Source organism: Podarcis melisellensis (genome assembly GCF_964234715.1).
Source record: "Podarcis melisellensis genome assembly, chromosome: 3".
Classification (NCBI taxonomy): Eukaryota; Metazoa; Chordata; class Lepidosauria; order Squamata; family Lacertidae; genus Podarcis; species Podarcis melisellensis.
Genome location: NC_138530.1, coordinates 83632818 through 83646273, shown reverse-complemented (window position 1 = coordinate 83646273; position 13456 = coordinate 83632818). Strand labels below are relative to the sequence as shown.

Sequence of the window (13456 nt, the reverse complement as noted above, 5' to 3'; positions counted from 1 at the left end):
ACCTTCTGCAGCTGACTTGTGCTTTCACAAGCAGAAGTCCTTGTGTTAACAGAACAGCCTTGTTGGATGCAACTCCCTGAAATTAGGGTTTTAACTCTGCTTAACCAAATTAAATATATTTTGGACTTCTTAACACACTGGACATTGACAGGGCTCCCTTGAGATAATACCCATCTGGTTTTATGAGGTTGTTTATGACCCACATTTTTACAGGTGCTTGCATTTGTTGTTTTTATATGCAAGTTAGGCTGCATGCACAGTTACCTGAGACTTAGCCCCATTAGTCTTACTTTTGAGTAGACACGTGCTGGATTGTGCTGTTAGTTAACATTCCATTTCCTTCCTCAACACTCAATTTAACAGCCAAATAAAATACTTTGGAGAAGAAACTCCTGCTGAAGATAACCCTTTAGCATATACCTCCATCCAGACATCTGTTTGCTATGATCAGAGGCTTAAGAATAAACATAGGAAAGCAAAGGATTCCTGGACTGGTAGGAGATTTTTCCAAATACTTGACACATTTCAGATGGAATATTGCAGGGACTGCTGCCAGATTTTTTTTAAAAAAAACTTAATAAGGCTGCCAGTGACTGGCGTTGAAGATTGCTGTGTTGCTGTCAGTAGTTGCTGGAGTGCAGTTTGTCCTGCTATTTCATTAGTGTGCTAGGAGCTGCTGTGCTTCCTGGAAGGAACAGGAGCCTCTTTGGGGTCAGAAGTTGGTAAGCTTAGTTACACTAAGTGTTACAAACACTGAATTCCAGCTATCCCTCAGTGTTCCTGGATTGTCCCTTTCAGTGTGCTGTTTTGCCACAGCAGCTTCCTATTTATTTTCGCAATTTTTAATTTATTTTAGCTGAACCATTAGTGTGGATCTAGAGATGATCCAGGAGTCTAGAATATATTTTGCCCCACAGCCAGAACATGACTTTTGCCACACAGGACTGCTGGCCTTTCCACACAATTAAACAAAAGAGCGTCCCTAGCCATCCTGATCCAGCTACAGTTTGCAATGTCCCCCATCTGTATATAAAGATATGAGGAACTTTGCTTCAGACTACGCTGCTCTTTCTCCGCCTTCTTAAACCTAGTGGGTTGTGTGCTCCAACCCAGGGGATAGAGAACACCCAACCTTAAAGATTTTAAAAAACCCCCAAAAACCTAAAGTTTACATAATGGGGGAAGAGGGCCAATTTGGGTTTTGCCACTTAAAGCAAAGTGTCAGGATGAGCATGCCAGTGTTCAGGCAGCTGGAAACACTCAACAGTCCAATCATTTCAAACAAATAAAAACCTTAACTAGGAAGATCACAAAATAGTACAGACATGAATTCAGTTATTGAGACGTGAGCATTACCCAGTAAATGCCCAGACATTCACACTTACATCCAGTTACAAAAAACAATGCCTGCACAATCTGGAGAAACTATCACATTTTCCCAGATACAAAACATTGTATATTTAAGTGCTTGTAAATTACATTTGCCCTAGAACAGAAGTGCAATCTTAAGGGAAGATGGTTTCTTCCCAGAAAATGTGTAGCAAATGTTCGCATGTTGTACAAAAGGTCTGCAAGATCTGAATTAGTTTTGCCGTCCTCACAAACCCCAGTGTTGACAGCTGTGGGTACCAGCCTAGGTGTAAGTCACTTGTGTGTGTGAATTGTGAAGGGCTGGCTATACACTGGATGCCTCTCTGTATTCTAAACCACTATTCATATGTGCCCTACAAAATGAGTCAGTAAATGCTCTTTGCGTGTGGTGTGAAATCTTGCTTTGCACCGTATGCAGCAGAGAAGGAAGGAGTTTTTCCATTCCTGAGTGGATACTGTAGTCAGGTAAATCATATTCAGTCATTCCTCTGTGAGCCTTTCTTTCTCTGTGCGCTTTTCTTTGTCCAGTACCAAGAAGAAATGGAAGATTAAACATGAAGCTTCTTTCAATTAAATGTGTCCTTAAGGGGTCATTCAGTATATTGTTTCAGATGTTCCTGTGCTGCTGGTAAATTCTTACCCGTTTGCTTCTCTTGGCAAATACTAAAACAACAGCTTTTGGGTGTTGACAAATTGCTGATTTGCTTCCAGCTTGATTTGACCAAAGTCACAACATGCCTCCAATAAAGAGAAAGCATGTTCAACTTTTTTTTTAAATTTTGGAATCCTGATGGGCTTCTTTTGAGGCCTTAGGAGTGGATGTTTTCATTCAGAAACAGTGATGTGTTTTACCTTCCTTACTTTTTGGGGGGTCTTTTTATATTACAGCAGTTCTGTATTTAGTTTTCTAAATAAGCATATGCCTAGGGATTCATACAATTTACACCCCTATCTGTCCTTTATGGCAGCATAATGTTAATGGCAGCATACTCATGGGATTTCATAATTTGCTTGCATTAGCCTGGCAGTTTTGCTTCTCTTAAATTCTGGATTGACTCAAATTATTCTATGGTGAATGTTGATGCTGAAACTGTATCACAGCTATAAAGTTTTCAGGATCTAGAATCTAGACTGCCCTATTCTTACCTCTCTTCAAGAGTTCTTTCATAGTCCTGCAGCTTGATCTCAGATGTTTGTATTATATCACTTATATACACACCAGTAATTTCACCAATCTTTGATGTTTCCACTCTTGTAGCTCAATATTATGTACAACGTGAAAAATTCACATACCACTAGGCGGCGTAGATCTGCACAAAGTCAGGAAGCCTTTGACTTGGATGTTGTTGTAAAGGATGACAAAAAAGATATAAATCACTTAACGCTGAACGTTTGCACCAAGTAAGTAAATATGTGAAACTACCACTCCTCCCCTCTTATTTACAGAATTCTAATAATATTTGGACAGGGCAATTATTATTATTTTTACACATACATGAATAGCTCAAGGGAGCAAAGATTGCATGTATATAAAGCAAAAATATCAGGAATAGCAGATATGAAGAGATGATCATTTTAACAGAACAGTTCTGAGTAAACATGCTTTGTATCATGTCTCAAGTCTTCACAAAGCCAGTAAAATTGTTTCCTTTTTTACATAGCAATTCATTAGTTTGCTTTCCTTCCATTGAGGTCTGTGCATTTAAACTAGCTGATTTTAAATGGTTGCTCACCCGTTTTGCTTTGGTTCCATAAGGGCATCCCCAGCGAACTTCATGGAGTCTCCCTACTTAGGTTGCTAGCCAGCATGCCAAGTCATTTTTCAGGATACTTCATTCCACCCTCCACTCCCCCAAGTTTTCTGCTTTTCTTTTTCAACTGATCTTCAACATCCTGTGGTTACTGATCCTATTCAGATTTCATCGAACTCTTTGTGGTTTTATGCCCCCCTTTAGTTTTTTTTTTAATTTTAAAAAATTATTGTACTTATTTAAACCTTGGGGTTCCTGCTAGCATTCTGATGCATTCCTCTTGGACTTTATTTTTCTACAATAGTTCTGTAGAAAACAATTATACCTTGATGGCAATGACCAGAGCTCTCTTCCTATTTGCAGTTACAACACAGACATAATTACATCCAGTTCCAATTCAGTTATTTGTTTTCAATAGCAGCTACTTTGGCCTGGCGACTCATCCCACAGATGGTTTTGTTTCCTTTTAATCTCACGAGCCAGCCTCAGCCAACAGTTGTACTGAATTTCTTTCAAAGCCATATCTGTATTTAATCATCCCTGCTGCCAGGCCTGAGAGCATTGCTTTGAAAAGTGAGTCTTCCTCTCTTGCAAATTGTCCCCATATAAAAAGGAATACAGTTTTATTAAATTACTTTTAACTACTGTCAGGCATTCAAAATACAGATTGGAGACACACTCTTTTTCCAAGAGAACAGTGGTGGTTTACTGTCTCTGCCAAGCAAAATCCTTCTGCCACCTATTTGAAGAACTCCCCTCATGAAAAGGTACTTAAGTGTTACCTCATATAAAATAAAAAGCCACAAACATGTTTCCATAGCCTAGCTGAGAGTTAGCATTATTATGTGACTTGCAGGCATCTACTATATTGTGTGATTATCTGGATGAAGGTACATGTACTTTCATGAGCACTTCTGAGAGGCAAAAAGAGAAAGGGGGGGGGGTATTATCCCAGAGGCTCCATTACATAAATTAGTTATATAGGCTGCAATCCTATATCTACATACCTGGGAATAAGCTCCATTGAACTCAGTCAGATTACTTATGACATGTAGTGAAATGTGCTGTTATTTATAATTCCATGCATTATTTTAGGTGCTACAGACCATCAACTAGTTAAGTGTTCTGCAGATTTACCTATGCTTGAATAACAGGTTAATCAACTAGAAACTTAATACTACAAAATGTTGGAAAGCATCCAGACAATCAGCAAGCTCTTTATTTTCCCATCACATTTGTGGTGAATGAAGTGGAACTCAGGTGACAGAAGGGGTCCATCGGTCAGTAGACTCTGCAGCTACTGCTTGCTTAGACGAGCTAGATTAGTTTGGTTTTGCAGCAGTCAGTTTTCCAATAACTTTATTCTGCTTGATTCTAACTGCCAAGTGGACACAATCCATCGAAAGGTTGTGACTAGGCCCATTGAATGCAAAGGAAGGGGACTTACTAACTTTGCCATGTTTTATTTTAGTGGGAGTTTGTTGTATTTTGCTGCACTGCTGTCAGTTCTTGCTGGAAAAAACTGATTCCCTTCTTGTTCACTCCCAGGGTGTTCTTGTCTCCACATCATATCTTTTACTGGCCTATGTGCTTCTTAAAACCATCTTCTTGCCATTTCCACCTCTCCTCAGTTACATCCCCGCTTCTTAGGGTGATTCCAAGAAGCAGCAGACAGCAAAGGAAATAGTTATTTCCAAGTTGTGGCTGGGGAGCTATCTGGATCAAATTAATTAACTGACGAATGCATGTCCTTAATAATATTTTCCAAATTGAGAAAGATGAATTTTACATACAAGTGCTTAGCAATTTTCTTTGTAAATTATTGCCATGCTGTGTTTCCTAATCGGCACCCCTGGATTTTAATTAAGGGTTAGGATAATTAGAACAACCAAAAGTGAAATGCGTTTTTAAAACTTTCCAGTTAGATTACATTGGGGATTTAATGCCCAATTCTTGGTCATAATTTTGTTGGTTCACCTACCAGATAATTGGGGGCTAGTTCACACACTTGTATGAACTGAAATCCTCTATTTAGATGGTGGAGATGTGCAAATATTTGCTATACACTGTTGCTACATTTATTTTGTGAGTGTGTATTCATCCTATGTAATGGTCGCTATTCAAACACAAAATAATGTCCCAAAGCCACTTAGAGCATAAAAGAAATTATAACCCCATATAAAATAACAATAAAACACAATACCTATACATATCCATCTAAGAAAGTTTATAAAAGAACAAATCCTACCCACCTCCTTAAAAGAAGAAGGCAGGCTAAAAGTAGAACTCACTGCCCTCCCAATTAAGAGTCACAGGCATGGATAAACAGGAGTGTTTTAGCTTGGTGCCTAAAAGCCAACAATGATGGTACCAGGGAGACTTTCCTGGGGAAAGCATTTCATAAGTAGGGAGCCAACACTGAGAAGGCTCGTCGCCACCTTCTGCATCTTCCTTTGAGGAAGCACACAGAAGGGCCTCTTCTGACAAGCAGTGTCTGAGTAGGTTGGGGAGAGGTGGTGCTTGAGGTATTGGTGTCCTGAAGTCAAAATAAGCACTTTGACTCAAGCCTGAAAACTAATTGATAGCTAATGCAATTGTGCCAGAATTGGTTTCATAGGCTCAGATCAGCAATCTTGCTGCTGAATTTTGCATTAGCTGCAGTTTAAAGGCAGCCTCATATATAACACATTGTAATAATTTGATCCAGAGCTTTGTCAACAGAGGTTAGGCTATCCCGTGCCCCAAGGCCACTTGTGCCCCAAGCCACAGTAATGGTTCCAGAAATATCCCCACGTTGCTTCTTCAGAGAGAGTATAACCCCATTCAGAATAATGTGTGTGTACATGTCATCAGAAGACAGGAGTGCCTGGCGTGCTCTGGTCCATGGGGTCACGAAGAGTCGGACATGACTAAACGACTAAACAAACAACACATGTCATCAACATAATCCTACCCTTTAAAAGGGTGGAAAGACATTCAAATCACATGCAGGCTCTGTCCCATCGTAGATAGATTACACTTGTAGACATTGTTGGGGTGGATGAAAAGTAACATTCCTCCATGGCTTCATACACCATCCATGCAAATGGAGCTGCCTATTCAGTTAAGCATATGAAGTGACCCATACTTTTACATGGAGTATTTACAATAGAATGTTTGAGTAAGTTTATATCTATGTAAACTATTCTGTTCCCTTTTTTGTTTGTTAGGTATTTGGGTGTTGGCTCATCTTCAAGGAGTGGCATGGCCCTCATAGAGGTTGGATTACTGAGCGGCTTCTCTCTGTCACCCAGTTTCGTGTCATTAGATGATCCAGTTAAGAAAGTGGAGAAGGCGGAAGGCAAAGTCCATTTATATTTGGACTCCGTAAGTCAAAATACTGGATGAGGGTTTAATTGATGTTTTTTTAAAAAAATTTACTACCCCCTGCCCTTTAAATTCAGATATCACATTTTTACGAAGTTTAAACAAAAAAATAAATTTATCTTTCTGGAGCTGATAAAACAGGGCAATATTCTCATAGGGCATGCACTACTTTCTCCAAAGTAGGGTTTTGGTTAAAGCTGTATACTTGGAATACTATTTTGTTTTAAAGACATGTTTGTTGTATATGAACTTTTAGTGTTCAGTGAAACACCAGTATTAAGCACATGAAATATGGATTCATATGGTGTTCCTAGTGTGCACTCTTTGCACAAGGTGTGGAAGGAGCAGCAATTAATGGGGTTGTGTGTCTCTGCCCCCAAATATGGAGCATTTTTTTCCTGGACTAGCACTAATGTTTGTATATGAGTTCATATATGAGTCTGCTCCAGCAGTCTAATCTGCCCACTCCTGCTGGCGGATGAAAGATCCACACTGCCAGGATGTGTTCAGCTATATGTGTTGGTTAATGCAAAGTATTTTGTGTACAAAGAGGAATGCATTGCACATTGGGGCAAAAGAACCCATACTTTCACATTTACATTTATGTGGTTTGATCTGGAGGTGACTGGTCAGGAAAGAGATGTAGGCATCATGGTGGATAGTTTGATAAAAATGTTGACCTAGTGTGTGGCTGCTTTGAAAAAAAGTGAATTTCATGTTAGACGGTTCATTAGGAAAGGGGCTGAAAATAAAACTATATATTTTTACTCTTGGAATTCTGAGTTCAGTTCTGGTTGCTACATCTTAAAAAGAGTATTGTAGGGTTGGGGGGGTCATAAAAGTGTAACCAAAATGATAATGAAGCGGGAACAATTCTGCTATGAGGAAAGGCTTTTGAGTTCAGATATGTAAGATGGGACATGATAGTTGTATGTACAATTATGTGTGTTTTGGATAAAGTGAATAGAGAGAAATCCCTCCCCCACTTCTCATAATACTGGGCTCTTCCAATGAAGCTGAATGTTGCAAGGTTTAGTACAGGCAAGCAGGAAGTGCTTCTATGCATACCACATCTGTAGCCACTGAGAGAACAGGATGCTGCACTAGAGGAGTCTTCATTCTGATCCAGCAGAACCAGTTAATGTTGCTATATTTTAGTAACAAGAAGTTAGGACATTAATTCATCTGGTCAGCTACATGCCTTTACCCTAGGAGTATATAAAAAGTCTTTGAAAGTTTTCTTTCTTTTTACTTTTTAGTTAAATGAAACACAGGTCTGTGTAGACATTCCAGCTGTGAGAGACTTCAAAGTGGCAAGTACCCAGGATGCCTCTGTGACTGTGGTGGATTATTATGAACCCAGTAAGTGCCAATTGTTTTTGACATATCTCATATTCAGTGCTGAAATAAGCAGTTGTAGTTAGTTAAAGTGAAGAATTGACTCCTTTAAGCTTGAAAAGAACCATATTAAATGGAAAATACCCTAGTATCAAATACCACAGGGGGAAAGAAAATGAACAAACAAATTCTTCCAGAATTTAGTTTGGTGAATTTCTTACAGGAATTACGTGAGGTGAGGTGGACAGGAACAATTGCTCTTGGATCCTTAGTTAAATTATCTTTTAGGAATTTAAGGGAAGAAATCCCTCCTTCCCCAGCACCTGCTGAAAATCTTATTGGGAGGGCCCCTCAAAACAGTGGGGCATGGGGAGCTGCTGAGAAAAGGATGATAAACTTCATTTCCATGAACCTCCTTAAGTTAACTTACATTTGGATCAAGGCCTAATTTTGAGCAATTCCCCCAGGACTGCTGTTGTTTGGAAAGTCCTAACCCCACAGAGAACCACTTTGGCTATTTGGAGAGACACACATAGTTGGGATGGGATAGGAAACCCTCCTTCTGTGAAGTTCTTTAAGTTATCGTATCTTAGGATGCACGCCAGTGTTTTGCTTCTGCTTAGTTCTGTAGCCTGAATTAGTGCCATAGCAAAATATTTTGAACTTCATTGCAGAACACACATCATTTAGGGCCCCTTGGCTTTCTCAAGACAAAGTCAAATGGATTCACTTCACATTGTGGATTTTAGTGGTCTGATTTCCATGAAAACTGTGTAGCTTTTCAGACATTCTCTTCAGCTTTATGCAAATATATCTCACCAAAATGTCTTAAGTATGATTTGTAGTGAATGGTACTCCTCCAATCTCGCACAACAGGGAGAAGAGCAGTGAGAAGCTACAACTCCGAAGTGATGCAGAGTTTGTCATCATGCACCTTCTGTGAAAAGGATGAATGTGATCTTTGTTCAGCGGATGGCTCTTCATTAATTTACCTCTCTTGTGAAGTGTTAATAGTACATGTAAGCCTGTTGTATAGTTGGTTGCTCTAATGTGGGCATCTTACCCATGTTGCACTTCTAAGAGTATTATTGATCTCGCCATCCTACACAAGGGAAATCAGGATGGGGAAGTTCCTCACTTCCACTCATTGGAGGCAGAGACCTGATAGGAAAAGGGGATGAGTTCTAATTTGGAGAACTGAGATTGGGCCCTGTGACAGCTATCAGTTTATTTTATTTTATTTTTAAAAACACACTGATAGGTCTAGAACTCTTGCAGGAACTTGCCATCTCCAAATGATTATCAGGAAGAGCCAGACTTCTCCCCAGAGAGTCTGTCTGAAATGCTTATTCCAGGTCAGAGCCAAATGTTCTCCTGCACCCATTAAAGTTCAGGGATTAACTGCACATTCCTATCAATGTAAACTTAGAAATAATTCCCATTGAGTTCAATGGGGGTTACTTCTAGGTAAGTTTGTATAGTATTGCAGTCCAGACTTCTGTATCCAGAGACAGAAGGATCAAATATAAGTGCTAAATTTCTGGATGTGGTTCAGTAACATTAAGAACTTAAAACATGTAAACGTTAATGTTCATTTTCTAAATAAATATTTAAATGAGATCAGATTTATTTAGAGGAAAAAAAATAGGAGTATATAGTTCTTTATTTGTACATTAAAAATAAGATGTGTTTTTTTAAAAAAAGTTTTAGAAAATATATCATTATCTAAAGCCTTACATTCCTTTTAGTTCAGCTTTTGCCAACCTGGTGCCCTCCAGATGTTGTGGATTACAATTCCCATCAGATCCAGACGGCACAGGCATGCTGGCTAGGACTAGTAGGAGTTGTGGTCCAAAACATCTGGAAAGCACTGGATTGACAAAAACCAGTTTAGATTATGACACATTTTATTCTAACATTTAATTTGCAAGTATTGCTGACTTTAATGGCACAGGGTCAAGTCCTAGCTACAGATGCAAGAGCCCTATTCTCTTTAGCACCTTTTAAACAGTTGCGTAGAAGGGAGAATTTCCAGCAGATAGGGGGCACAACAAGCTAGGCTTGCCGAAATCCCCTCTTCTATACAATACTGAATAATGGCACAAACAAAGCAAACTGAGGTGGTTTCTAAACAGCTACACTCACACAGTCACAAAATGAAAAATGCTAAATTTTATTCAAGACAACTTGTACCAGAAAAAAGGTATCTGGCTATTGCTATTATTATTATTATTATTAAATGCAAGTATGTGAAAAGCAGGCATCTTAAAGTTGAAGGCATCTGTTTTTCTCATGCACCTCGGTCTGAAATGTGATGTTGAGTTTACAGTAGAAAATAAATTACTTGCCCTATTTTTTGCTGGGCAGTAAAACAGGAGCTGAATTGGCTGCCTCCCAACCTAAGACAGCATAAAGCATCAGCTTACCCACACAGTGCCATGGGGAAGAGGCATTAGGAACTGTTGAATTGCATGGTGGGCTCTTCTGGCCCATAGGAATTTGAATACCTCAGTGGTAGGAATGCTACCATAGTTTTTAAAGCAACAGTAACAGAACCCCCCTGCAGTGGCTGGTCAGAAAGGAAGGAAACATGGAATAGGCTAAGATGGAGCCTAGAGTAGGCCTTTTTTTCACTCAAGGTCAGGGTGGATAAGAAAAGCCAGACGAGAGGTTAAAAGTAGCAGTGTTCTTCATAATCTGGCTCTTATCTAAATTGCAATCATTGCAATTTGCAAAAAGGTATAGGACAAACTACAACTAGTACATAGTCCTAGATGAATATCACCAATATTCACAATTTTGCAAAAATTCAAATTTTTGCCCAGTTTCCAGAGTGAAATTGAGTTTGAAATTTGAATTTACATTTACATTTTGAATGTTAAATCTTACCTCAACACTTAAGTGCTCTAGTCTTGTTGGCATATACTGGTTGTTTTGACTTTGGCAGCCATCAACTATGAAATCTGATAAGTTGTAAACTATATAATACTCAATACGATTGCATGTCATTTATAAAATGTCAAATATGTTGTACACCAACTATCTAAAATTGTTAGATAGCATTTGCCAACAAAATAACTAGCATTCAAATTATATTTTGTGACAAATAATCCTATTCATATTTACATGGAAGCAAGTGTCATTGAGTTCATTGGGGCATGTTTCCAGGTAAATGCATAGGGTTGCAGCCTTAAAAACCTTTCTATTTGAGCGAGACAGGTAAGCGCATGTTTTATGAAGTGTTTAAGTCTTTGTTCATTTGAAAGGGAGAGCTTTAAACAGATGCATAACTTTGGCTGATTGCTAATTGTTAATGCTGCCGTTTCTCTTTCATTTAGATAACTAATTCTTATTCCCTACGCATGTATGTTTTGTCCAAACTTTGCAATGTCTTGATTATATATTTTTCTACTGTGCAATGATGTATACATTTTAAGATACTTAGTTTGCGGTATCGCTGCAGTTTTCTTTTCTGGGATTTCTAAAATATTTTACTGACTTTTCAAGTGAAAATGCAAAACAACCATATGGTGTTAAATTTCTGGCTGGGCCATCTTATATAGCCTACCTGTCCTTTCCACTGAATCTAGAAGTCATTGCAATTACTTTATTAAATGGCAACATTTTTCTGTTTTGGATTAGATGGTTCTCGATTTACTAATGGACAGTAGTGGGTGAGGTTTCAATAATCCAGCAAAAGCAATGTTTGTATTGAAGCAAGGTCACAGATTTGTCAATCTGGCAAAGGCAATGTATGCATGGGAACTAGCTTCTGTGTTTCATCTTTTGCTACAGTGAACCCAACATTCAGAACTGTATGTGCGGATTTTGGATTCAGAATTTGGTTCTGCCAAATATCCAGGCAGTACTATCACTGTGTTGAAAAGAAAAATTATATAAAGTTTTCAAATACAAGGCTACTATATTTGTTGATCACAGGAAAATCTTTGTAGTAAAAATCACGGAATAGCATACTGTACATGGAAACTAGATTTTAAGTACCTGAAGAACTGAGAATCACTCTCCTTGGTCACAGAAGCTTTAGCAAACTGCCCATAGCTTTAGGTCACTCTTAAAGTTATAAGCCCACTTTGTCATAAAAGCCTGATGCAAACATTCATGGAAAACCAACTATTGTTTGAAGCAAACCACTTAAGAAAAAAATTATGCTCTTGAGGAACAGTCCAGCATCAACTTTCCAATGCAATTTTCAAGACAGTTTATAACACAGATTAAAATAAGAAATACTCAGAATAAAATGCAAGATAAAATACTGGCAAGAGAGTAGAAGACAGTAGATGGAAAGCAAGAAGTTTAAAATGACAACAGTTTGGCAGGCCAGTTCTTGCAAAATGGCAAACATTTTTGGTGGCGCAAAGCCATTGTGCAGGTCTCCTTCAGAACCAAGTTCCACAGCCCTCAGTGTGGCTACAGGACAACTCACTTCTGCATCCCAGCTAAGCACTCTTCAGATGGAAAGAAAGCAGGGTCTCTCCAGTAGATCTTAATGACTTAGCAGGTTCACATGGGAGAAGACAATCCTTTAGCTATCCCAATCCTAGGTGGATTAGGGTCTTAAATCCTATTTGCTGCTTCACCTGCTACTCATATTAGTTGCTCAAAACAGAGTAGGTAATGTGAGATATATGCAAGTGAATTCTTTGAACTGAACAAGAGACTACAGGCCCAATTTGCATCTAAGCACAGAATATAATGAGCATCCGTCTGGGCTATTGCAGAAAAGCTGTATCGTGTGGATGTATAAAATAATATGGATGCATATTATTGATGGGGGAATGCACACCATTGCTGCAAACACAAAATGTTTTGGTTATCATTGATTTGTTTCAAGTGAAAATTGCGGACAGTTTACATCAAATTAAAATACCCAATTAATATTTTGCTAAGTTGTATGCTCAGGTTTTTTTAAATTAAAAAAAAACCTGTTCGTATACAAACACACACTCACACACACTCTCTCACACTATACTGAAGAAGAGTGAGTATTTCTATTGAGAGCAATGGCTACATTGCACTATAGCAGAAGGACTCAGCTTTTTTGGAATATTAGCCAAAGTTGAATGGATACAATAAGTTTCTGTCTTCTATGAGAGGAAGTGCTTCTCTGAAACGAGCACTACCCATTGTTTTCATGGAACACACATTCAGAAAGCTTCTGCAGGGGCAAAAATCTGCATCCACATGAGATCTGCTCAATTTTGGCACCTGTGTTTTATTTATTCTTTTTCATGTCCTGAATAGGCTATGCTATCTTCCAAGTCACTTCTAAATGTCACATCTACAAACTTGGAAGCATTAACTGGCATGGTTTTCACCAAGGGATTCAGAGAACTAGCTTGGTGAGATGCTATGTTTTCTGTTAGACACCCTTCTCCAAAGAACTATGCACCCCAGGGTCTCCCAAGAATAGGTTATGACTGTTTACCCAGTTTTATGTATGTAGGTTTAGTGTGCCCTCAACTAAACCTCTATCTGACCTTGCAGACACCATGATTGCTGGATTTTATATCTGCTGACAAAATTCATATTTAAGAATAAAACACCAGAACATCGATTCATGTCAGCTATTGTGCTCACTGAACATTTTGAAAATGCAAACAAGTCCTTTA

The 13456-nt window shown here is 38.6% G+C and overlaps 1 protein-coding gene across 3 annotated transcripts in view; it reads left to right on the top strand.

The window, feature by feature from the left end:
- The window catches only part of CD109 (CD109 molecule), a 67870-nt gene extending 56124 nt beyond the window's left edge, over positions 1-11746 (top strand). For all 3 annotated transcript variants that reach the window (XM_081904847.1, XM_081904846.1, XM_081904845.1), the window contains exons 30-33: positions 2630-2772; positions 6332-6488; positions 7748-7850; positions 8703-11746. In XM_081904847.1, the coding sequence (XP_081760973.1) occupies positions 2630-2772; positions 6332-6488; positions 7748-7850; positions 8703-8875 (576 nt within the window). In that variant the 3' untranslated portion in view covers positions 8876-11746. The remainder of the gene's footprint in view (positions 1-2629; positions 2773-6331; positions 6489-7747; positions 7851-8702) is intronic.
- Positions 11747-13456: the final 1710 nt, after the last annotated feature.